Raw genomic sequence first — 24,795 nt, 5'->3', positions numbered from 1 at the left:
CTCATGAGCACAACGTTCGGTTATGCAGATTTTCGGACATTTTGAATTTTTTGAAAATTTCTCAAAATCCCTTTTCCTAGGGAGTTTGACCAATCTGCTTGAAACTCTGTACACACAATCTAGGTGAAAAATTAACGTCCTTGAATTCCATTTTGTAATGTGTGTATAAACCCTGCAGGCCTTGCAAACCTGACCAACCCTGGTTGTGTTACTTTTACACAGCTAACACAACTACTGTGTTGAGAATTTTAATACAATAGTTGTGTTGGATTTTCTAACGCAGTGATTGTTTCAAATATAATGCAGAATGTCTAGTCCTTGTATAGACACATTATGTTAGGAATTGACACAACTTGTGTTAAAGGAGTAGTAAAGGGAAAATGCATGTTTAGCCCTGTTTTAGCCCTGTGTTCAGATCAAAACGTTGACTAAACTAGCACTTTTGAGATATTTAAAGAGATAAAGAGATATTTAATTGGACATTTTCTTAATCCCTCCACTGATTGGTGCTCGTCACAAACCTTGCCCTGGATCTGTCTGTAATGTTCCTTGGTCGTCATGTTGTTGTCTGCTTTGGGAATACAGAAACCAACTGTAGGATCACAGTTGTCTTTATTCCGAAATTATGTGAAATGCTTATTATATGCTATATATATGCTAATTATGTGACTTCTGAAGAAATTTGATTGTGCAAGAGATTATTTAGGTGTTCCGTAGCAAAGGAGGTGAATACTTATGCCATCGATTCTTTTCTTAAAAAACAACAACTTTAGAACATGTAATTATCAATCATTTATTATTTAATTATTTTAATTACATAGTACTTTGTATTTATTAGTGACAAAACAGTAAAATACATTTTGATTCCATGCTGTAGCACAATAAAATGTCCAAGGAGGGTGAATAATTTTCATACAGTAGGCACTGTAGTAATATCCCCACTCAGATAAGCATGTTTTTGTTTAAAGATAAGAAAAAAAGATAGTGAGAAGGGGTGTGTTTCTCCTTTGTCTGTGCAAGAGCAAGCCACTCACCAAACACGTTGGCTCGCTTCCCCTCAGTTTGTATAGCAGATTACATAATACAGGGAAGGAACGCCATGAAAGGCAGTGTTCTTGATTCAGCTTGGGTTGTGGTTCTCATGGATGTCTTCCTATAGTTCTACAAAACACACCAATGGATCATTGCACTTGTAGTCCCTCAGGGTTATCCTATCGTCTCTCAACAATTCCACTGTTCACAAACAAAAACTCCCTGTTTTCATATGAGGAGATCTGACAAACAGTAGCAAAACCATTCCCATTCCCAGTATTTATTACGGTACACTGGACCAGACCACTAATATACTATGTAACTGTGTTCTGTGTTTTCCCACCAACCCTCTCTTCCTTCTCTTGGTATGGTCCGCATTAAAGGAACCACATCTCAATCTGCTGTTTGCTGATAATCCCCTCTTAACATACAATACTTCTTCCACCTTAACATGGGGTCTCCCTGATTACAATGCTCTCTCTCTCCCTCTCTCTTTCTCTCTCTCCCTCCCTCTCTCTCTTCTTGTCAATTACACAAGCGACCAACACACACACACACACACACACACACACACACACACACACACACACACACACACACACACACACACACACACACACACAGAGAGGGTACCCCTTCCGCCTCATGACGAGCATGAATCCTTACAGCGGGCGACGCACTGCCTCAATCCCCCCTGACCTCCCCCCCTCCCTTTCTCCTTCTCTCGTTCCTCATCTCTCTCTCCCTCTTACCCAGAATGCAGTGCAGGCTGAGCAGGGCTGAGCGCAGCTATATAATGCAGAGGAGGGGGGGAGGGAGGGCTGCCGTGTAGCAGGGACACAGGATACAGGGAGAGCACAAGCAGCCCAGCACTGGACTAGAGCCACACACCGCACAGAGAGGTTAGTACAGAGGACACACACACACCGCACAGAGAGGTTAGTACAGAGGACACACACACACACACACACACACACAATGGCACCATAGAGAAAGAAGCCAGGAAGTAGTGGTGGTGACGACTGGGGTGTATTGTGTCGGAGGGGATGAAGGAGAGAGAGAGAGAGAGAGAGAGAGAGAGAGAGAGAGAGAGAGAGTTGTGTGTGTGAGAGTGGGCAGGGCTGCTGAGAAATGTTGAGAGAGAGAGAGAGAGAAAGAGAGAGAGAGAGAGCTACTCTATAGTACTGTGGCGTTTGACCAAAGCCCTTTAATTGCGTCTGTGATGCAGGTCATTTAGGGATGGAGTTGAGGTCAGTAAGGACAGTGATGGTCATTCAGGCACTTGCATAGCCTAGGCTTGATTCTGCCAAAGCATACAAATGTCACTGTTTAATGAAGATTGTGTCATCATCCTATGGGCTATGCACAGAAACCAATGATGTTTTATCATCCAGTATTCACATAGAATACTGTATGTCAAAGACTGCACATACTGAGAAGAAAGAACATGTAATGTACAGTATCCTTGAATCTGCAAATTGATATCTACTGATATTATATGCTGCGTAAAATATATTAAAATGTACTAGCGGCTTATATATGGGTTCTCGTTGCGCGTTCACGGCTACTGTACTGGTGTTTCTCTCATTCGGATATTTCATTCCCACTTTATTTTCAGCAGGACTCTATTCTAGCACATTTACACCATCTGAATACTATTGATTTCTCACAGGTGCCGGCGTGCACAGCCAAGCCGCCCGTACCCGAGACCTCGAACCCATGTCCACATGAATAATGACCCCACAGTAACAAACCCAACATCTCTTCTAACTCTCACTCTCCCTCTCTCTCTCTCTCTCTCTCCATCCCTCCACACACACACACACACACACACACACACACACACACACACACACACACACACACACACACACACACACACACACACACACACACACACACACACACACACACACACACACACACCATGGAATATCTTAACCCAGACTGAGCTGACGTCAGTGAGGTCTCCTGCTTCCCCTTAAAGGGATATGCTCCTGTGATAAAGGTGCCGTACGCCGCATTGTTTACCTGCTTTGCACAACGGCGAGCTGAGAGAGTACGGTTGTAATGGCAGTTTAAATGCTCACGGCTAAATGCCGGTCAGTCATGACACTTCCATTGGCTTTAAGATATTCGAGCTGGTCAGACAGACACCCCGCATGCTTTTTGAGAATGGGCAACATGCTATCCCTGGACAGCTGCGGGGAGAAACAGTTGCTTTAAATAGCCGGACTACGTGACCAGAGAAGCCAATAGCACATGCTGGGGACAGAGAGAGGCGCATGGAATACCCCTGAGCCTGATATGAGGGACAGCCAGGCTGTAGTAGCCTCTTAGTTCTGGTTCTGAGATGAGAGAATTGGTCCAGAAGCAGTAGAATGGTTCTGACCTTGGTAGTGACAAAAGTGCCGGAAGTCGATGTCACACGTTTGTTCTGAATGCATCGACAGGACAGAGTACAGAGTCTGGTTCTTGTCGAGTGTATTATTTATGCTGTGTGGGGTGTGAAAGTGATCCATGCCTTTTAGAGTGGGAACTAGCATACTATATCGTATGCAGGTAAGGCTGCTTTAATACTGACAGAGCTTTCCTCCAAAAAAGAATGTCCTCCAGTTCTGTCATTCATATCTAGAACACATGGGCATTACTGTTCAACAGGCAAATGGCATAATTATTTAATTACTAGTGCAGCACTTGTTCAAAATGAGCCTGGGGACGGACAGATTGCTTATTGCTGCTTGCAGTTTTCTCAAGGGCCGCTCATCCAATCACATTCACAGGGTCGATTGCTTGGACCCCGGTATTGCGGCCCTAGTGTCGGTTGAACATGTGCCTGTTTGGAATGAGTTGATTAATTGCAGCTTTCTCAAGAACCACTCATCTAAAACATGTCACACTCAACATTGCACTTCCTTGCGTCCTGACCAATACAGCTGCCAAATCAACTTCATACAGTGCCCTGCGATACATTAAAATACAGATATTCCTGTCCTTATATAGATTGCACTATGGTCAAGGTTGTCAACAACCTCAGAATCAATGCTGACTCAAAAAAGCTCTCTGTCCTTGTCCTGGACCTCCTGGAGTGCAGCGTTTGACACGGTAAATCATAATATCCTCGTTAGAAGACTTGAGAATTGGGTCAGTCTCTCCAATCCAGTCCTTGAGTGGCCGAAAGTTTTTTCGTCACTCTTGGTGACCACAAGCTCAAAAAACACTGAGATGACATGTGGGGTCCCACAAGGATCACTTCTAGGGCCCTTTACTTTTCAATCTGTACATGTAACCCCTACCATTTGATAGAATGTATTGCTGACATAAATGTGTGGATGTCACCAGGACAAAACTGAAGTATTGATCATTGGTGAAAAAGGTGAGAGAGAGAGACTATCAGTGCACTTAAAAACACTGTCACTGAATACCAAATGCCAGGCCAGAAATATATGTGTCATGCTGGACTTTTAGCCCATATAAAAAATGTGACAAGGACCTCATATTATCCCTTATGAAACATTGCCAAGGTGAAACCTTTCCTCTCCCAGACTGAGACTGAAAGACTAACGCATGCTTTATTACCAGCAGGTTGGACTATTGAAACGCTCTCCTGTCTGGCCTACCAAAAAAAGCGATCGGTCAACTCCAACTGATTCAAAATGCTGCAACACATGTTCTCACAAAGACCAGAAGGAGGGCTCACATCACACCAGTTTGAAAATCACTACACTGGTTACTTGTCAGTTTTAGAATAGATTCTTTTATTAGTCTATAAATCCATACATAATCATGTGCCTACTGTAAATACATATCAGACATGCTTTTAAAATATACACCTACAGTAAAAGGTCCCTCAGATCCCTGGCACTAAGCTAATGGTTCAAAGCTTTAATGGTTACCAGGACTAGGAGGGTAAGGGTTAGGGTAGAGGGGTGCAGCATGGGCCAATTTAGAACCCGTTCAAATTTGGTGTGCAGAGCCACGGAATGCATTTATGGGCGGAGGTCTGTGCTCTCTGAGCACCGTTTCTATTTTTGTTATTGTATTAGTGGGGGGGCAAGGGGAAACTGGTCTCCTGCTCTTCAATCTCAACCATCGGTTGAGTTGAGCACAGGGTCAGAAAGCATGACCCTGGAAGTCCCCTGGGGTTAAGTGCCTGGCTCGAGGGCACAACGGTAGGCCGCCCTCCAGGCACCAGTTAACATCTCACATGGTCAAGTGGTCCGGCCCAGTCTTGAACCAGTGACTTTATTTATTTTATTTTTGACTGCTGTGTGGTAAGACTACAAGCTGCCCTGCAGCCAATCACGTACAGTGCTGTAACAACTGTCATCTAAGGAAAGTTAATACACATGTGACGAGTCTTTTAGTAATCACACTCTGCGTGGTAACCCCAGCTGCCCGGGTCCTGCCACCCCTCCTCCAGCGTGCTGAGGAACTCAAGCGTGGTTGGCATGCCAAGAGGGCAGGAGACCCTGCTGACTCCACCATAATAGGCCTGAGTGCCAGTCCCAAAGGGGCGCTTTGCTGACTCGGGACTCTTGTGACATTTACAAATACCAAGGGGTCAGCAAGTCTCCTTCCCCCCAAACCCACCCCCCCCGAGCCAGAGGGGTAAGTAAGGGAGATGAGGGGTATCAGAGTTGGTGAGACCTTCTCACCTTGTCACACACTATGTACAGCACTAACACTCTCTGCTCTCTGCGTTCTTTATAAAGAGAGTTCCGCTTTGTGTGGAAACATGTAGATATGCATGATGACTACAGCTTGTGTTAATGAACAAACATGATTTCAGTTAACTGGCTGCATTCACAAAACTTTGACATCACTGATGATTTGACTTCGGAACGAACCAGGGTGACGCTTTCATCTGTTGAATGAAACTTCCGAGCGTGTGTCTGCGTTTTCCACTAGTCTAGTCAATAAGTAAGTAAGTAAGTAAACTTTATTTATATAGCGCTCTTCACAGCACGGATGCACAGCGTGCATAATAAGTTTAAATCAAACATAAAATATGCAATCCAAAAACACGAGAACGAGAAACGAGAAACAAAAACCAAAAGAGAACATTGCAAGCAGCAAAAAGTATCAATTATAAATGACCAAAAGCCTGTCTGAACAAGTGTGTCTTTAGTTGTTTTTTGAACATACGTTCACACACAACTCTCAGGTCCTGGGGAAGAGCGTTCCAGAGCCTTCTACCACCGCCCAAAGGCCCTATCACCCTTCGTTTCTAGTCTGGTCCGGGGCACCGCCAGGACCGCTAAGATAGACTGTACAAGTCGCACAGGTATCCTTTTACTAAAGCCATGTAGGGTCAGCCATCTTGTCTTGGCCCTATCCAGAATCAGACCCTATTCCTCCTGCCCATCACTCATGAGGACACATGCAGTGAAAGTGATGGATTGCTATGAGCTAGATAGTGATAGCTTAGTACATATTGGCTAGCTATATTCTCACAACCTGAAGTGACAGTCTTACATTTAATCATGATTGTTTCTAGATGGGACTATTGGGCATTGAGTTTTGCTCACTGGGTGACCTCAACAAATGATCAAGAGTCAGTCTCTCTTTCTTTAGCTTTCTTTACTATGAGCTAACAGTAAAACCCGCCTAAGACCAGTTTTGTGTCTCTACATCTCACCTGTCTGACTAGACTAGGCTAATTCTCTCTCTGACTAGTTGTTAGAGACTTATGTCATCGGCTCACACTCTGGGCTTCACCCTCGTCACATGACACGGGCGTGTAACCACTTGAGCCAGAGATCTGTTTACACTCCCTGAGACCCGGAAGACAGAGAGAGAGAGAGAGAGAGACAGAGAGAGAGAGAGAGAGAGAGAGAGAGAGAGAGAGCGAGCATGTGAGAGAGAGAGGGAGAGAGAGAGAGAGAGAGAGAGAGAGAGAGGGAAACACAACAAACAGGCAATCGTAAGGCTCTTCACTTATTTCATGAACTTTCTAGCTAGCCATGTTAAACAAGCAAGCGGTGTTACAGAATGCTGTAGTCTAGTTTCAGTTCAGGGGTGTTGAGAAAGTTCCAGTTTAGACATATATTTTGGTGGAAGGGCGTGACCAGATGCCAAGTCTTACATACTGATATTGTACAGTAATATTACTGGAAATCAGAGGGATTAGTCCCTATCTGGTAAAGCTTGTGTAAGCTCTTCCTGTGTCACTCACCCTCTCATGTACAAACAGAATGAATGACTTTCATAAGTCAATAAGCCCATGCTTTGATAATACATTGCAGTATTCATAATTCCAATTCCATTTACTTTTGATGAGGTCTATTCAAGCCATACTAGGCATCTCCAAAATAAGCAATAATTGGTTGTTGACCACGAGGCCTATAACCACCACTCTGGAATATGATGGCGCCCTTCTGAATACTCTGGATGACCATTGAGAATACTGTAGCAATGTGTTCTTGTGATAGTATGTATTATTCCTCTTGTAATAGTATGTATTAACATAATTTACCATCTGCAATGCTTGGCTAACTTCTCTCTCTCTCTCTCTCTCTCTCTCTCTCTCTCTCTCTTTCTCTCTTTCTCTCTCTCTCTCTCTCTCTCTCTCTCTCTCTTGTTTTCAGTTAAAGGAATAACCCTCAAGTAACAAATCAACATGGCAGGTAACTAGAATAGTCCACTAATACTGAATGTAAAAAAAAGTTTACAATATGTTTTAGAGCTTTGGTTGAGAGGGATGTATTTCCTATGATGTTTATGATGTCTGCACATCTTGCAAATGTATTTCTCAATCTCAGTTGGATTGCTTGTCTTAAAGATATTTTTAGGGCATTTCTGCTTTATTGGGATAGGATAGTGAAGATTTGACAAGAAATGTGTGAGAGAGAGAGGGGAGAACATGCAGCACAGGGCCCAGGCTGTAAGGGATAGCCTGTGTGCTACTGTATGCTCCTTAACCAGATGAGCCACTTCATTACAGCATGTTCAGTTTTCATTGCAAGCGTAATCCTGTTATGAGTTTACTTGGGCTATTGCGACCTCTTCTGGTGAGTGGATGTACTGCATCATCCGACTAGGAACATGCCTTTACACTCAATACACTGTATCAACAAAATCCATGGGTAATTCAGAATCAAATGTACTTATTTGATTCCAGTCATTGAACATTCAAACTAAATTATGTATCTACAGTCCCAGTGGCTGTAAACTCATTTTTGATTGAGAGCCAGTGAGCACCGCTCAACTTTAATTAAATTATCATAAAATAGATCCAGATGTAACAATTTAGAGTCATGTAGTCTTCAAACAGAACCTATTTCTGGATTCTCAAGTGACTCACGTGGAACATGAATAAACATCCCAAATTGCTACCAAATGTGCATCCAACTGCTAAATTTGGATAATAGTTTGCCCAGTGCTAAAGTTACCTCTGCGTGGTCACAAATTTGTGATGTGGTTGACAACCGTTGCCAGGGTAACGGCTAGTACATAACAGGTTCTGGGACATGAGTGGAGGGTTGAGCTTCAGTGAGTTAGTAGACTGAGTCCATAATGAGTCAACCATGGGAGGCTGGTGCTCAGCCAATCTGCAGACAACACAATCTGGCAGTCATGGCGGTTTGTACACAAATGTATTTGAATTAAGTTCAGTTAGCGGCAAAAGAACTAGGCTTTATCTGTAGTCTGTAGAAAGATTTGAGAACTGACACTTTTTCCTTTTTTTTACAGACAAAATTAAGAACGCCAAGATCATCTTTGTTGTGGGTGAGTACAAGTAAATATTATATTTTGTAGAGTATGCTTTTTCAACCAATTAGAATGTTTAGTCTTCAGTATGCTCTCAGAACTGTAGGCTACATCCCAACCACACAAGCCCCTGCACCTGACACTAAAACCTGTTCAATGTTTGTGTGTGTGTGTGTGTGTGTGCGTGTGTGTGTGCGTGTGTGCGTGTGTGTGCGTGTGTGTGTGCGCAGGCGGGCCTGGCTCTGGTAAGGGCACCCAGTGTGAGAGGGTAGTGGCCAAGTATGGCTACACCCACCTCTCCTCCGGGGACCTGCTGCGTGAGGAGGTGGCCTCAGGCTCTGACAGAGGCAAGCAGCTCCAGGCCATCATGCAGAAGGGAGAGCTGGTACCCCTGGTGAGTTCACCACTGCCGGGAGAGAGGGGCCTAGATCCACACGCTCACTCATCATTATATAGTCAATATTTATTAGTTGCATGGATTACTTTTTAATTTTTATTTTTTTAAGAAAAATAAATCTGACTAAATGTTTTTAGTTTTTTTTCTGGTGTAGCCTAGGTTTACTAGCAATACAATTACTATTAATAGACCTTTCCGACCTGTCAATCACGTGGAGAATAATAACCAATAAGGCTGCCTGATTACTTAAGACCACGCCTCTGATGTAACAAAGCTTGTCTGCATTATGTTCATAGATTAGACATTAGTTTGAAGAAAATGGTTCTTAAAACATACAGAAAACCGGCCTGCAGGCTGCTGTATCATAATGTTATTATGATATTTTAATATTAATGTTTTTTTTAAAACAAGCTGCGCGATACTCCACACCTCCACACATCAGTTTACAGCAATGCTGACACAAAAAGCTAGAAAGCTAGTAACATTATGGTGCTTGATATACACTAGCTCATTAGCCCCTAGTAACAGATCATTCTCACAGGCTTGTTTTCTAAGAATGGACGCCACTTTGCAGTTAGACTCCATGATTTTGTCCTGATGAATTTCAATCTGGAGTTAAAAGGACATGGCCAACATTTTGGGAAATACGCTTGTTTTCCATCTTCGTGCCTAACAACACCCCCTAGCTATAGGGTTATGAAATCACTATAACACACGGCCTCTCGTGGTTTATTGCTTAATTAAAAACTCTAAACAGAATAATTTTGGAGTTGTATTGGGGGGTTATTTCGTGACACTTGTAAAGTAGGCTAATCGGCCTAACCTGGTACCAGTGAATGCTGCTAAGCTAGGCTAATCGGTCGAGTTGAAAATGCTTCATACTGCTTGTCTAACCCCAGGGAAGATGGAAAACTTTAATACAATGTCCACGAACAGCACATACCTGATTCTTTTCTCAAGGATTCCTGACAAATTTGTCAAAAATGACACTACTTTGTCTAAGAGAGTTCTACAGAAAGGCCTGAACTATTTTACACAAGGATATATCCATGAGAATTGGATTTGTGACGAAGCAGTTGACCTGAGTTGATGGTGTTGGTGATGTATGCGGAAGGAAGGAACAGATGATCATTAACTTGCCCCAAAGCTTGTGGGGCATAGCAACAGTAACTAGGAGGGGTGGAACTTGCAGCCTGATTAGGAAAGGTTTATTATTATTATTACTGATATAATCAGAGATATTGTATGCTAACAGTATTTGAACCAGCAAAACCAGCTTAATCCCTGGCCAGAAGCCATAGGCTAGGCTAACAGGCATGTCTCATAAGCACACATGCGTAATGAGTACATGTTACCTTAAAGCTGAAATAAGCAAATTCCTACAGCTAGATGGCAGTAAGAGACTATAGTCACAGGGCATATCTTCATACAGTGCCCTGTTCTCAAGATAGTTGTGACAGGCAGACATACAGACAGATCATACAGATTCATACCTGCCTTTTAGTTAGATAATTAACATATTACTATAATCCCAAATTAATACAGTTTATTATTTAGATTTTCAAATGACATTATCCAGTAGGCTACTAGCAATTAGGGGCTGGGCAGCTCAGCAGCTGGTCCCTCTTCTTCTACAGTAATATAATCTTCTTCTTCTTCTTCTTCTTCCTCTTCTTCCTCTTCTTCTTCTTCTTCTTCCTCTTCTTCCTCTTCTTCTTCTTCCTCTTCTTCTTCTTCTTCTTCTTCTTCTTCTTCTTCTTCTTCTTCTTCTTCTTCTTCTTCTTCTTCTTCTTCTTCTCCGTCTGACTTCCCATGCATGACAAATCACCAAACGTAGGTCCAGTCCTACAAAAGGCCAAAAGTCCTCAACTGGCATTATGGGCCAATAGTCCTAATAGTCCCGGCTAAAGTTTAAAAATCATAACAAATGAGCCATGATACATGCTATCACTTTGCAAGCACCACCAAAATGTAGGCCCAGGTGAGCAGGAACGTCCATATGCTTCGAGCTGGCAGGAACTAGGAAGTCCATCACTCTGTTCTTCTCAAAAACGGTAAAGGTAATACTGGGCAGCAGCTATCATTTTGTTTTATGAAAGCTCTCCATGTTTTATCACCGTAAAGAATGTGCGTCTCCTTCCCTCTCCAGGACACGGTCTTGGACATGATCAAGGACGCCATGATCGCCAAGGCCGACGTGTCCAAGGGCTACCTCATCGATGGCTACCCCCGTGAGGTCAAGCAGGGCGAGGAGTTCGAGAAGAAGGTACAGCAGGAGGAGAAGACGTTACAGCAGCGCACATCAGACATTGCCGAGAACCTGTCAGTGTTGAAACATGGCTGTAGCTTGTCAGTTCCACTTCCCTTTTAGAGAAATTACACTTTGGGTGTCCACTGACTGACATTGCAGTTCTGCCTTTTCTGCACTGCAGAAGCTGAACTTTAAGTATAAAAAAAAAGAAGTTATTTTTGAATGAATATGGTACACTAACTTATGAGAATCCTAACATGTAAAACCAGGATTAAACCAGCCAGGAAGCTGTTAAAGGAGTAGTAAATGTCATGTTTAGCCCTGTTTTAAGGTTACTTATGATCATATACAATGGTTCAGATCAAAACGTTGACAAAACTAGCACTTTTGAGAAAGTCTGATAATTGCTCTACCACCGTTTTGGTCATACAATGAATGTGGATGGGCACCGTGAAAAATCATTCAAAATACATGTTAAACTCTCAATTTCAAAGACAAGAAACTCACCGAGGTGTTAGTTGGTGTTCTGACATATAATTCGCCATAAAGTAAGATTCTAGTTCATCTGGAAAAGGCTTTTTAAAATATTTAGCATAGAATTATTTAGTCGCAGCACATACGTGTGTAAACTTCCGCAAACTAGGTAGCCTAGCAACATAAACAATAACAATAGCTACCGTAGCGACGGGTGGGGGACAATAAACATATTTTTTCCATTCTTATTTTTGGTATCATCTGGTGTTTTCCCAGATCGGAGCTCCCTGCCTGCTGCTCTACATCGATGCCAAGGCCGAGACCATGGTCAAGAGATTGATGAAGCGCGGCGAGACCAGTGGCCGCGCCGACGACAACGAGGAGACCATCAAGAAGCGCCTGGACCTGTATTACAAAGCCACCGAGCCCGTCATCACCTTCTACGAGTCACGCGGAATCGTCAGGAAGGTGGGTCCCCAGCAAATTGTAGAAACGGGGTGTAATGGATTTGAACTGATCTAGTCAAAAAGGATTTACCAAGATTCGCTCAAAAGGTTAAGTCTGGTTTATTGAGAAAACATACGAGCGCAAGGACTTTCTGGACAACGCAACAAGAGTGGTTTATGCAGAGAAGTGAAGTCCCTATGTCTTGCTCTGCCTTATATTCAAGCAAAACACAGGTACGGCGCTTCCAGGATGTGATTGGCTAATCCATTGTACGTCATATGAAATGGCAGGCGTGGCCGAGATTACAGACATGTGACATGAGAAAAGGCGGCAATTTCTTGGAGACAAAAGGACAAAGGATGGTTATTCTGGTGTAGACAGATTTCTAGGTGTGTGGCCTCCTGGAGGCCATTCTGTAGGTTAGCACAGCTATGTGAACGGTTGGGGAGGTGGTGAATTACAAAAAAGGAGAGAGAGAACAAAGGTTTAAGGTGTTTGGATGTAAATTCTATAACAGGGGCATTGGGGATTGTACTATAAGGGAATACATGTGAAAAGACTGCGCCCTTCGATTGACAGACTGCTGGCAGAGTTTACGCAAGGGTTTTGTTGGGAATTGAGACTGTGTTTACTTACTCTGTCTTCACTGGCTGACTTCACTGGTTCTTTTGACCATCAGTATGCCAATGGGAACCTTCTAATACTGTCCCCCACCATTTTCAACACCACGTCTGTCATGCTGGTCTTGGCTGTCGGAAGTCAGGACTGAATATTACCAAGACAACATTCAAAATCAGTCTTTCCCCCTTCTTTTCACAGATCGACTCTGAGCTGCCAGTGGATGAGGTCTTCGGACATGTGGCCAAAGCTATCGATGCCCTGAAGTAAAAAAAAAAAAAAAAAAGATAACATGACTGGCTGAAATTTTGTTTTGGTCTTTTTTCTATCAGTGTGTCCGTGTTTCTCATGAGAGGGACAGATTGCCGAGTGACTGTGGATTAAATGAAAGGCCATTTAGGGACGGTGATGCCTTAATTCCAGCTGTACTCCTCCAGCAATAATGTACTGTATATTAAGCTCACCTACAACATCCAACCACCGTCAGTCCACGCTCACAAGATTCTGTCAGTTACTGTTTATATGCTGATTGTCCACAGTGTCTTGACTTTATGCTTCATTGTGTGTGTTTGTGTGTGTGTGTGTGTGTATACGTGTGTGTGTGTGTGTGTGTGCGCACGTGCCCGTGTGGGCGTGCATGAGAGAGAGTAAAAGAGAGACTCAGTGTGTGTGTGTGTGTTTGTACAGTATGTACGAGAGAGTGTGTGTGTTCTAACCTCTCACACTGAATAGGATTTATTTTCTCCTTTTCATTAAACCCATACACCTTCAAACCCTGACCCAACACTTGCTTATTCAGATCTATTTGAATTGAACATCCAACTGAAAACAGCTAACCCAGTGGTGCATGACAGGTTAATGCAATCAGAATGAAACATCCATATATACACACACACACACGCGCACACGCACACACACAGAGTCTTGGCTGTGTGTATTCACTGGAGCTGTCAGCACCTCTCCGTAAGTGTACAATGTCTGCCCGGGGAGGGCTGTGCTCTACACAGCGGCCACTACATACACCGCCCCCGCCGTATAGACCCTGGAGGTCTGGGAAAATATGCAGACTCCTCTGTGGCTGGTGCTAAACACCACGCACTGACAGACATAGCAACACAGCATTACATCATCCAGGATATAGTCTGGTCCCCCCCGCCAGTGGAGACACGATACACCAGACAAGTAAATCCCTTCTTAAACTCCATCGTTTTGACCATTTTATTACATTTCATCAAACATTTGTATCATACATGAATATGTAAAGAGTAGTGTATGTATCATAAGATCTATGTAAAACAGAAAGCCTATTCTATAACATTAAAGGAATTATACATTATACGTAATTTTACATGGTATCATTTTGTACTTCCCTTACTGTGATCAGGAGGTCTATCAAGATTTTATTCCTTGTTTTCATTATGATAAGAGCTCATGATTAAATTGAAAACAAACGTGTGCCCGGAAGGACGTTCACAAGACTTTCATCTTGAAGTTGGCAGGAAATTAAAGCCAATTTCTGATGAAAAATGTAGTCCTTCCTGAAAAACCTTCCTCACGCCACCATAACTGTATGGACATGAGGCATGGAAGTGACATGAGGGCAACTTTATTGTTATAACACCAAGGACGCCTCTATAAATGATGGGCCCTATGAAAGAATATGATATTGGGCCCCCCAAGCCTAGACCTTATCATAATAAAAAATAATAACAGTGGTTTACTCTATGGTGGCCCCTGTCAGTGCAAGGCCCTTGAATCACCCTAACTCCTCACCCCTCACGGCTCCCTTGCATAACACACACACACACACACACACACACACGCACACACACACACACACACACACACGCACGCACAAACACTGTCCAAAGCTAAAAGAGTGCTGAGGGTAATCCTTTTGTTTGAAAAACAGGGTCAAGGTGCTCGAGTGCGTAGACACAACAGGAAGTGGAGACGCTACTCATCGCCATCCAGTCTGTTATCGGAACATTCCCTCGGAGTTCACTACAGCCGCCAACTGACCCTACGAGACTTTGTTTTCCTGAACCTCGCACCTCACACACAGCTGCCCCTCCGTGGCCTCACAAACACTTTCGACCAGGTATCCGGACTATCCTCCGAGGAGCTCTCTGCTCATGACTGCGTTCTCAAGCCACGAGGAAGAGGAAAAATGCTTCTGAAGGAGAGAGGATGTGTCTACCGGAAAGTCAATTAGGGGAAAAGGCGTCAGTAAGCGCTTTTGGAAAAAGAGAAGGGATGTGTCCTGTATGTGTGGAATGCGGCAGGCGACCTTACCTAACGTGGAGGAAGAGTGAACAGGAGAAATAGGTCGGCAGGGGGTGATGGCTTGTGTCACGTACTGTAAGTGTGTGTGTGTGTGTGTTTGTGTTTGTATGCGTTTCTGTATTTTGAAAGCGAATACAATGAACCTCACGGGGCCCCAGTGTGAACCTTTTGAGCACGGAACCTTCAAACTCATGGCCCATGCTGCCACAGGCAGACATTTTGTATGCTCACAAACAATTCACAGGAAGCCAAACGGGCGTCCTCCAGGGACGAACCCAGGGTCCTGTCCATCCCCAGCCTCAACCCACACGACGCTGCCCGCCATGCCCTGCCGAGCCCTCGGGGAACCAGAAGGAAACGTGCGAGCTGGCGCACGGACGACCTCCCCGTCACGCTGACGTGCTGCTAGCCGGCGACATGGAAACCAGTGGCCCCGCGCAGGAGCCCACGTCGGCCGGCGTTGACAGACGATGACCGTGGAGCGGCCGATTGTTTCCTGTTATTGAAAACCAGACGCTGGCTACAGAGAGACGCCGCGCCGCCCGCCAACCCCCCCACGCCTTTCATGAAGAGGCCCGCCACGGGTAGAAGGAAAGGGATGGAGGAGGGGGACGTACCTCGAGAGCGGAGGTGTAGAGTCTACGTGCACTCCGGCTAGCCTCAGATGTGGCTAAGCTAGGTGTTTGGTTGTTTGCTTACAGTAGCTTTGATGAATAGCCAGCAGACTGCAGTCCCTGTTCCTTTAGTGTCTGCTTATACAGTACATACAGTAAAGTGGTGTCGAAAAGCTGTGTGCGTTTTAAAGCGCAGAATGTGAGTTAAGCGACGGGCTGTGTACAGTAGCGTATGTAGCTACTGTACACGTATGTGCTGCTCTGTATGTGATAGCCTACATGTGCTCCTTTTGTGATCCCTGGGGGGCAGGGAGTCAGGAATGTTAACAATAGGCCGACTGTGATGTGAACAAGCTGAGAAAGTGTTCACCCATGAGTCAGGATGTCAATGTTTATATTGTAGATATATAAGAAGCATTCAGTCAAGCGCCTTTGCACGTCCACAGCGATGACACTGACCTAACAGTTCCCTCAAAACACACCTTTCGCAGAACAACAACACAGATGCCATGAAAAGCACCCGTAAGACCCAATAAAGTAAAATAATGGTTAACAATTAAATATCTATGCAATACATGAAAGATGGCTTATTTTTGTTGTCGTTTAGTATTAATTCATTTTATTTTATGTTTTGTTTTCTTCTATTTTTCTTATTTGCAAGAAGACAAAAGAAAATGTTTATTCCCAACATAACCTGCACTTTATATCCTTTTAGACATATTCAAATGTTGTATATGGATATGTAGTTTGTCCCAGTATGGTAGCCCTATGCTGTGATAGATGTGCCCATAAATCGATACATAACTGATCGGACTAGGAACTAGGGTATTCATGACACTGCAAATGTACAGTAAGACTCGGACACGCTCCTTGTAGGAAGTGTGACTCCATGAGGGAGACGGCCATTGTTACAAAATGCAGTAATAAATGTGTTTTTTTTTACTTGATCCACTCTAATGTTGGGGCCTTGCCTGTGCCACTGTCTGTGTTGCTATAGCAACCGCACGTGTTTGTGTGGGCAGGTACAAAAGACAATGCTCGCCACTGAGCTTCACGTGGTGGGGTAATATGTTACAGACATGACAGGACAATTGTAGGATATCAGCATTATTCCCATAAAATAAAAAGGGCGAATACAGCTCTCCAGTAACATGTTACGGCACCGCTGAGGATGATATGAAACAATACTGATTTGATGATATCAGATGATATTAGATGATAATATTGGGACATTAGAATATGAGATCTTAGGATACATTCATTAATATCTCATTTATATGGGATCTTTTACTGATATTAAATCCAGCCAGCACCCTCTGTATCTCAGAGCTATTGGGGATGATTTGCTTAACGACCAAAACATAATTATGTTCCATCCGTTCATAGTCCATGGAAGAATGATTTGCAATGTCATTAGTCTGACATTATTTATATCTTGACCTAAAGTTAAAGTAGTTGCTTGCATTCCACCACACGTCAAGACAGGAGGACAAAAAAGTGTACACTTCTCCATCAACCAATGGGCTCTTTGCACAAGCTCCACTACTTCCTGAAATCCTACAGGCATATTTATTTCCTGTCCTATACCATTGGATGGAAGTGATTAATCAGGTGTGATCAGGTGTGCCGCACACCTGATTAATCACTTCTATCCAATGGTATAGGACAGGAAATAAGGACGCCTGTAGAATTTCAGGAAGTAGTGGAGCTTGTGCAAAGAGCCTATTCAAAACTGCGGTGAAAAGAATGTATATTACAATATTGGCCACCAGAGGGAACCAACACTCACAACTAAATCAAAGATTCCTCCATACAGCGTCCTTCTTCTTCTCTTCCTCCTCTTAATCTAGAATGTCTAGACCCAGAATAAATTATAGTCAGTGTTATAACTGTTAATCATTGCTGGGCTTGGCATTCTTGAGTTAATATATTTTTATTATTATTATTATTATTTATTATTATTATTATTATTATTATCGTCATATTTTGCTGTCACTCACTGGAAAAAACAACTAAAGAACTACAGTAATGCGCTGAATACACTTCAACTTCACATGAAAAGACACACGAAATGAACATTTTTTGTATAAACTAGTAGACTACTGTAGACTACATAGCCTATGAGCGCACTTCATCCATGTGTACTGGTCAGTAGGCTGCTGGTCAGTAGGCTGCTGGTTGATTGCAGCTCCATGCCGCCCACCCAATCAGAACAGGTGCGATGGAGAGGCAGGCGAGGCAGAGATGGGGAGAATGCTTTTATGTACGCCTGTCCAGTAATAAACGATATCTTTCAGCATTTAACATTTTTTGTGACCAATTAATCCAGATGACTGTTTAGACGGCCTATAACTATGGAGTACCAATCAAACTGGACAGGAATGCCGCATTCTCATGTCTATAGGCCTATTATTTGACAATGGTCATGAAAATGACTTACTTACTTACTTACTTACTTACTTACTTACTTACTTACTTACTTACTTACTTACTTACTTACTTACTAAAATGCTGCAGGTTACCGCTCACTGTGCTGTGCTGGTGCTGACCAGTGGTCCGGTCAGTCCATTGCATGTGAGTGACGCTAGTGAGTCTCCGGTCAGTGGGAGTGGTACACGAGTCTAAATCAGTGACCGCCCGGCGGACACACACACACACACACACACACACACACACACACACACACATCAGAAAGTTTTCCAGAGTTTCCAGGACTGACCGCTTGTTACGCGCTGGTGGATTTTAACCGCAATTTAGGAGAGAAATTCTACATTGAGATGTGAGTTGTGATCTGAGATGTGAGTTGATCTGAGGTTGTCTTCATATTGTGTCGTTTAAATGTGCTCTGCTGTAGATCAGGATTTCATTGGGGTTTGTTCATTCCAGCCAGTGGGACAGATGTGAGGAATCATGTACCAGAGAACGCGGTTGTGGAGCTGATAGGATATATTATATAGTCTGCTGTTCATATGACAATTCCTTGCGGCCTAGTAAATCATATTCCACATTAGACTCAAGGCTTGATTAATGCAAGTACTTAATTTATCATTTACAACGTAGTTGTGTAAGAGTGCATTCATGATGACACACACACTTCTGGGACGAATAGTTTGGAGAATTGAAATTACCCAAGATTGTTGAGGAAACTCGGCTACTTTTGATTTGGCAGCACATAAACAGTGTGTACAGGCTCTTCCTTTTATACTATAGGCTATGAATCATAACGAGAGTCTCCCTCGCTTATCAGATCTATTGTAATGTTATTTAAAGAAAGCGACGCCGCACCGTTTCCTGACAGACTGGACCAGAAGTGACCACTCAGTAACCTCACACACCCACTGAGCAAAGACACGTCTAAAAGACGTCTTTTAGATGTATTTTCTTGTCTTTTTCGGACGTCCAAAGACATCCAATTAGGAGCCAGAATGAAAGTTTTTTTAACGTTCAGATATTGAACCCGTTCTGCACGTCCACAGACGTCTTAGAGGGGTCCAAGCCAGACGTGTGAATATTGAGGGGTCCAGCAGACGAACACACGGGGTTCTGGACCGACGGACGTTATTAAGACGTGATCTGAACAAACAGAAACAGAAAGAAAACCCAAACACTACAAATATTCAGTGTTGCATGATTTACAACGTTTTTATATTTAATGCATAGTAGGCTAATACTTTCTTTTAGGTTTTCTGATTGTTATATAAACAGGAGCCGCTGACATTGACTTAATTCACAGCACGTATGCAACAATAGCCCATTATGTCCACTTACACGGGCAGGTCAAAAGGCAATTATTGGCTGATTATCCAGTGTTGTATCTGGAGCTGGTTTTTAATCAAGGATTTGTGTAAAATGGGGGGAGTCTGAGAATGGCACATTTATTAGAAATCGCCATGTTAATCATCGGTAGGCTATCATAGATGTTAATCAGAGCATCTTATTGTGACCGTCAGGGAACATGCCCTCAGGACAGAAAATTAGATTCTGTAATAAGCCTAGATAGCATAGTTAGGAGAGAGAGAGAGAGAGAGAGAGAGAGAGAGAGAGGGAGTAGATGAAAGATAAGTGATGCTTCTCATGAGCTTGGGAACAGATCTTAACCTGGGGGGGGCTGTGACGCATTGAGTGCTGTCATGTTAAAGTATGTACAGGCCACTTTATTACAAGATGTGATGGGAAAATCTGTACAATATTTTTTGACAGACATACAAAGTAGCACATGATATGTCTATGACATCACTTGACCACCCCCCCCACATTCTACAGTAACTCACCATTCATAAACTTTCGCTGTTGCCCCGCCCTCTTTTCCTACAGCTGACCTTTGCCCTATCAAGGCTGGAGTTGTGTGGTCATCCCTCTGGAGCGGAACCACTGCCACAATCACTGCAGCGCTGCCATTGGACGAGGACGCTTCATCTGACGCCTGAGCTCTTAGACACGGGCTAGAGACTCGATACCCGGGAACCTGACAGAGATCTGACACTGCGCTCGGAGAGATGGAGAGTTACAAAGAGATACCATGCCTGCTCCTACTATGTCTCACCATCGCGTCCTCAGGTAAGACACACTCCTATGTTTTCTGCTCTGTTATCTTTATTCAACATATCCTTAGTGGTTCATTTAATGAAAGGATGCTTTGTTGATTTGGATTCGCCGGTCTGTGAGACCCAGACCCATGGAGTCTAGAGTGGAAGCCTGAAACGGCATGTTTTCTGGGAAAGCAGAAGTTCAAAGGCAGATATGAACCTTTTCGTGACTTGTCTTGGCCTTGCTATCCCAACACAGTTTCTTTCTCCAGACCAGAGAGCCTGTATTTGTGCAGCTGTTTTGAATCTTATTTGAAACCATTTCAGATTACCTTTGGATTTAAGGAGTTTCTATGGAAGATGTTTTCAGGGGACAAAGATATTGTGTTTCAACTTTGACCTGCCCAACAATAATTCTTAAAGCCAACTTTAATAAAAAGCCATACCATACAGGATAAGTACCCAATGAAAACAGTTTGTATCAGTAGCTCTTAAGCATCTTAAGTTTTTTTTCCAGTTTTCATCCACAATGAATTGCATGATTGAGGGAAGAGTCAGTTTAGACACTCAATGACCAAATATACTTTGACCAGTAATCTGTATCCTTGTTTTTGAGGGACACTCATTGATCTGACACAGCAAACACATCTGGATCCAAGTCATTAGTGATGGTTAAAGTTGGGCCTTTCTGGTCTCGACTCCATCGTTCCACACCTTGTACAGTCCAACATTTGTTAAACAGGTGTGCTAGTAGTACCAGAAAAACGCACCCGCTTCACATGAAATGCACAAGCCCTTTATCATTCAGATGTATAGCAAATAGTTCAGCACACAACATGCAGTGCTACTTCTTCTGGCCTGAGAAAACATCTCACCCTCAGACTCATACGGACGTTGCTCCAAGCGTCTGCCGAAGCGGTCCGTAGGAGCTGTGGTGATATTTCTGACTTGTATACCTGTCTTTATGCCTTTGGAAGAAAAATACATGACACACAATGGTCTTCCAAGACATGAATCACCGTGATAAAGCAGTCTATTGTGAAGCTACACGGCAAGACAGGCTGGAAATCTCAATTTGTGTTTTGCCACTGTCACCAGAGGCCCTGGTTTGACTAGCAGTTCCTTGTGACAGTATGTTGGCAGTGTTCCTTGTTGGTGTAAGGATCCCATTTGGGGATCTGATGTCAACAGTGTCTGGTCTGGGTAGTATCTCTTCAGGAGCTCTGCGCTTGGGAACTAGATACTTTTGTGCAGTAGATCCTCAGAAGCTCCCAGCTACCCAGAACCCCCTTGGGGGGTAGCCTGTCTAGTCCAATCCCCACTGCGTAGGTCCCTGAGGAGTACTGCTAGAGAATGCACCGAGGCGTGTGATACTGCTGACTGTTGCATATGTAGGCTATGCTGCCTGGGAGGGGCTATCTAGACTAGACCTGCAGTACCATGGTGTCCTATGTATAGGTTGTGTTGAATTGCCACCATCATAGCTTTGTCCTTGTGGAGGGCTATATTTATATTATAGCTAAGGAAACTATTTATTGTAGCTTCCAGAGAGGTCTATTTTGGACTTTTGACCCTTCCGCAGTAACATTCTGGAGGGGGGGGGGGGGGGGGGGGCTATGTTGACTGGGAGTGTCATTGCACTCTTCAGGGTAGTTTTGGTGACCTTTTGCACCAGAGAAGCTGTGTTAACTACCGGCTCCGCTGCAGCTCTGTAGCCTCCAGAAACGCTGTTGACTTGTCATCACTGCAGTGGCTCCAGGTAGGGGGCTGTGTTGGACGGTGAGCCCCACTTCAACCCCCCCCCCCCGAACAGTGTGGTTGGTTCCTACCTCCACAGCGCCACACCGCAGTTCTGCTCGACGGGGGGGCTTTGTCGATCTCTCTCCCCCGCCGCGGAGAGCGCCCCGCGAGGGCCCGGCTTGACGGCGACAGCGGGGGCCTCCAGCTGCACTTTGGCGTGCCCGGGACGCCTCATCTCCACGGGCAGAAGGAAAAGTACCAAAGTGATTAGAGAGCCGCCGCCGGAGGGGGGGGGGGGGGGTTGGCGGCGCGTCGGGAGAACCTTTTTGGGGGGGGGGGGGGGCTTGCTGACGAGGGAGAGAGGGAGGAGGAGGGGTCGTCTGAACAGCAGGCAGGGGGGAGCCACCACTGGGACTTACATCCTCAGGAAGGGAGACGAGATGGGGGGGCGGGGGTGGGGGGGGGCGTTATATAACTATCCAAGAACATATTAGTGGCACAGTAGGGGTGGGTATGGTGGGGGGAGGGAGAGGAGGAGGAACAAGTAAAGAAAGAGCAAAGGGTAGATGGAGGGTAAGATGGAGAGATGGGCAGAGACTTTAAAGAGAGAGAGAGAGAGAGAGAGAGAGATATGGCTAGAGTAGATGTACATAGGGAGAAAGAAAGAGAGAGAAAGAAAGAGATGACAGATAGCTTCTCGGAGGGCCCATGGAGGGGAAATAACAAACAGAACGGGAGGAGAAAAAAAAATCCCCCTCTGTTAAAAATGGCGTTGGGAGTCTAAATAAACCACTTCCCTCCCTGCGCTCTGGAGCGCCGAGGCCGGCCGTGCTCGCAGCCAGACTGGGTGGCAGGGAGACGCAACGACGCGACCGCTTGTCGCTCCCACAGACCGATTTCTATCTCCCTCCCCGTTGCAATTAACAATCCATTTTCGGGCTGCCGCTCTCTTCCTCTTGCCAAGTAGAGAACGTAGTGGAACAGGACGAGCCAACGTGCCCTACTGTATATGTTACTGTCTCCTCCCAGTCTCTCTAGCTCTATGTTACTGTCCCCTCCCAGTCTCTCTAGCCCTATGTTACTGTCCCCTCCCAGTCTCTCTAGCCCTATATTACTGTCCCCTCCCAGTGTCCCTAGCCCTATATTACTGTCCCCTCCCAGTGTCCCTAGCCCTATATTACTGTCCCCTCCCAGTGTCCCTAGCCCTATGTGACTGTCCCCTCCCAGTGTCAGAGACTAGACAAGTGAGGATAATTTAGCGCCACAGCAACTTTGAGTCCTTGTGGACTGTGAATGATGAGTGGATTTATTCTAGTTTATCTTCTGGGGACACCTGGCCAGTTTTAATGTGGCGAAGTTGAAGGAGTTTCCAGTCATGAGTTGTGTCGATAAGTTATTATTGCAGGGCACTCTCCTCCTGCAGTGAGACATGAACGGTATATCAAAGTGTTATAAAACACATTCAGCTGCCTCCATAATATGGCCATGGATTACCTAGCATTAATAGGCCTGCTTTCAACACGGAAAGCGTTTTATTTTAGAACTTGTTAATATTTCATATCTATAAAACAAGTTTTGCGTCCAAGGCACAGGCAATCATTCTTCATCCATAAAGAGATGCTTCATCCTTACTAGTTATTCTCAAACCAACATTTGTTACAAAGAGAGCAATGATTCTGCTGCGCAAAAGCAAACTAACTAGGCCCAGAGCTTGTTTTCATCGATCAAACTGGAATTTAAATCGCAAAACAAGACAGAACTACAGCATGGCACGCATTCGAGTATATTTTGGTCTTTTCCATCCATCCATGCCTCTTGTCTGGGGCCGGGGTCTTGTCTGCGTGTCTTCCCCACCGACGGTGCACTGTCCCTGGGGCTCAGTTCCCGCTGGGCCAGGCTGCTTGTCTGGACTAAGCATGGGCCCTGAACGGCTCATTAGAAGTGCGTGAGATAAACTCCCTCATCAGAATGGCGACCGCTTGTGCCCACGCCAGAGCGCCCGCCCGCCATCTGCCCAGATAAGGCATGGCGTGGTGCGGTCTTATCTCTGACCGCGGTCTGTCCGTGCCCAGCCAAGCGGTCTGCATACAAGTCTTTGAAGAGGGACACACAGGATCGGCCCGCATCGGCCACGGTCGTCCGCTTAATTGTACTGTTTTCATGCCTTTACAACGTTTGATTTTTGTGATCGTATTTCTTTCTCATCTGATACCCATTTTCAACAGAACAGTGTTGATGTGTAAGACAGGTTATGCCGTGGCTACGGTACATTCATGTGCTACTGTATGCTGGACCACTTGTCTAGCACTGGCGGTGAAACACGCCGCTTCCCTGTTGACTCAGGTGTCATGCTGCTTTCTCTGTATTCATGTGGCGTAGCGCTGAAATCTCTCCTTGATTTATGTCAGTGAACACTGTGTGTGTGTGTGTGTGTGTGTGTGAGAGAGAGAGAGAGAGCGAGAGAGAGAAAGGGAGGAAGAGAGAGAGTGAGAAAAAGAGAGAGAGAGAATGAGAGAGTGAAGCAAAGATGTATGTATACAGTATGCATGCTTGTGGAGTACAGTCCTTACAAGCGTTCTCAAAGCTTTTGAACAGTAATTGAATTTACTCTTATTCTGAATACACTGGAAACGAGAAATGGCGACAGGCTTCTGATTAAGGCCTAGCAGCAGTGACCTTCTTTATCTAGTTCAGTAA

The 24,795-nt window shown here is 44.4% G+C and overlaps 2 protein-coding genes across 3 annotated transcripts in view; both read left to right on the top strand.

Moving 5' to 3' along the window:
• Nucleotides 1–1,862: 1,862 nt before the first annotated feature.
• On the top strand, nt 1,863–13,202 carry ak1 (adenylate kinase 1; the record flags this gene model as incomplete). Of its 2 annotated transcripts, none has more annotated exons than XM_084441866.1 (7): nt 1,863–1,934; nt 7,623–7,661; nt 8,728–8,763; nt 8,976–9,139; nt 11,292–11,408; nt 12,144–12,335; nt 13,134–13,202. In XM_084441866.1, exons 2-7 carry the CDS (start codon nt 7,655–7,657, stop codon nt 13,200–13,202), a joined length of 585 nt encoding a protein of 194 aa, XP_084297992.1. In that variant the 5' UTR covers nt 1,863–1,934; nt 7,623–7,654. The 2 variants fall into 2 exon arrangements, with proteins under 2 accessions (XP_084297992.1, XP_084297993.1); XM_084441867.1 differs by lacking the exon at nt 1,863–1,934 and adding an exon at nt 6,935–6,958.
• A 5,307-nt stretch (nt 13,203–18,509) lies between these two features.
• Nucleotides 18,510–24,795, top strand: part of eng (endoglin) — a 47,488-nt gene continuing 41,202 nt past the window's right edge. The window contains exons 1-2 of the mRNA XM_084442154.1: nt 18,510–18,611; nt 20,147–20,389. Coding sequence (XP_084298280.1) covers nt 20,329–20,389 — 61 coding nt within the window. The 5' untranslated portion in view covers nt 18,510–18,611; nt 20,147–20,328. The remainder of the gene's footprint in view (nt 18,612–20,146; nt 20,390–24,795) is intronic.

This window comes from Borostomias antarcticus, assembly GCF_949987555.1.
Source record: "Borostomias antarcticus genome assembly, chromosome: 8".
In the NCBI taxonomy this organism is placed as follows: domain Eukaryota; kingdom Metazoa; phylum Chordata; class Actinopteri; order Stomiiformes; family Stomiidae; genus Borostomias; species Borostomias antarcticus.
Note: the sequence above shows the minus strand (reverse complement) of the source record. Positions and strands in the feature narration are given on the sequence as shown.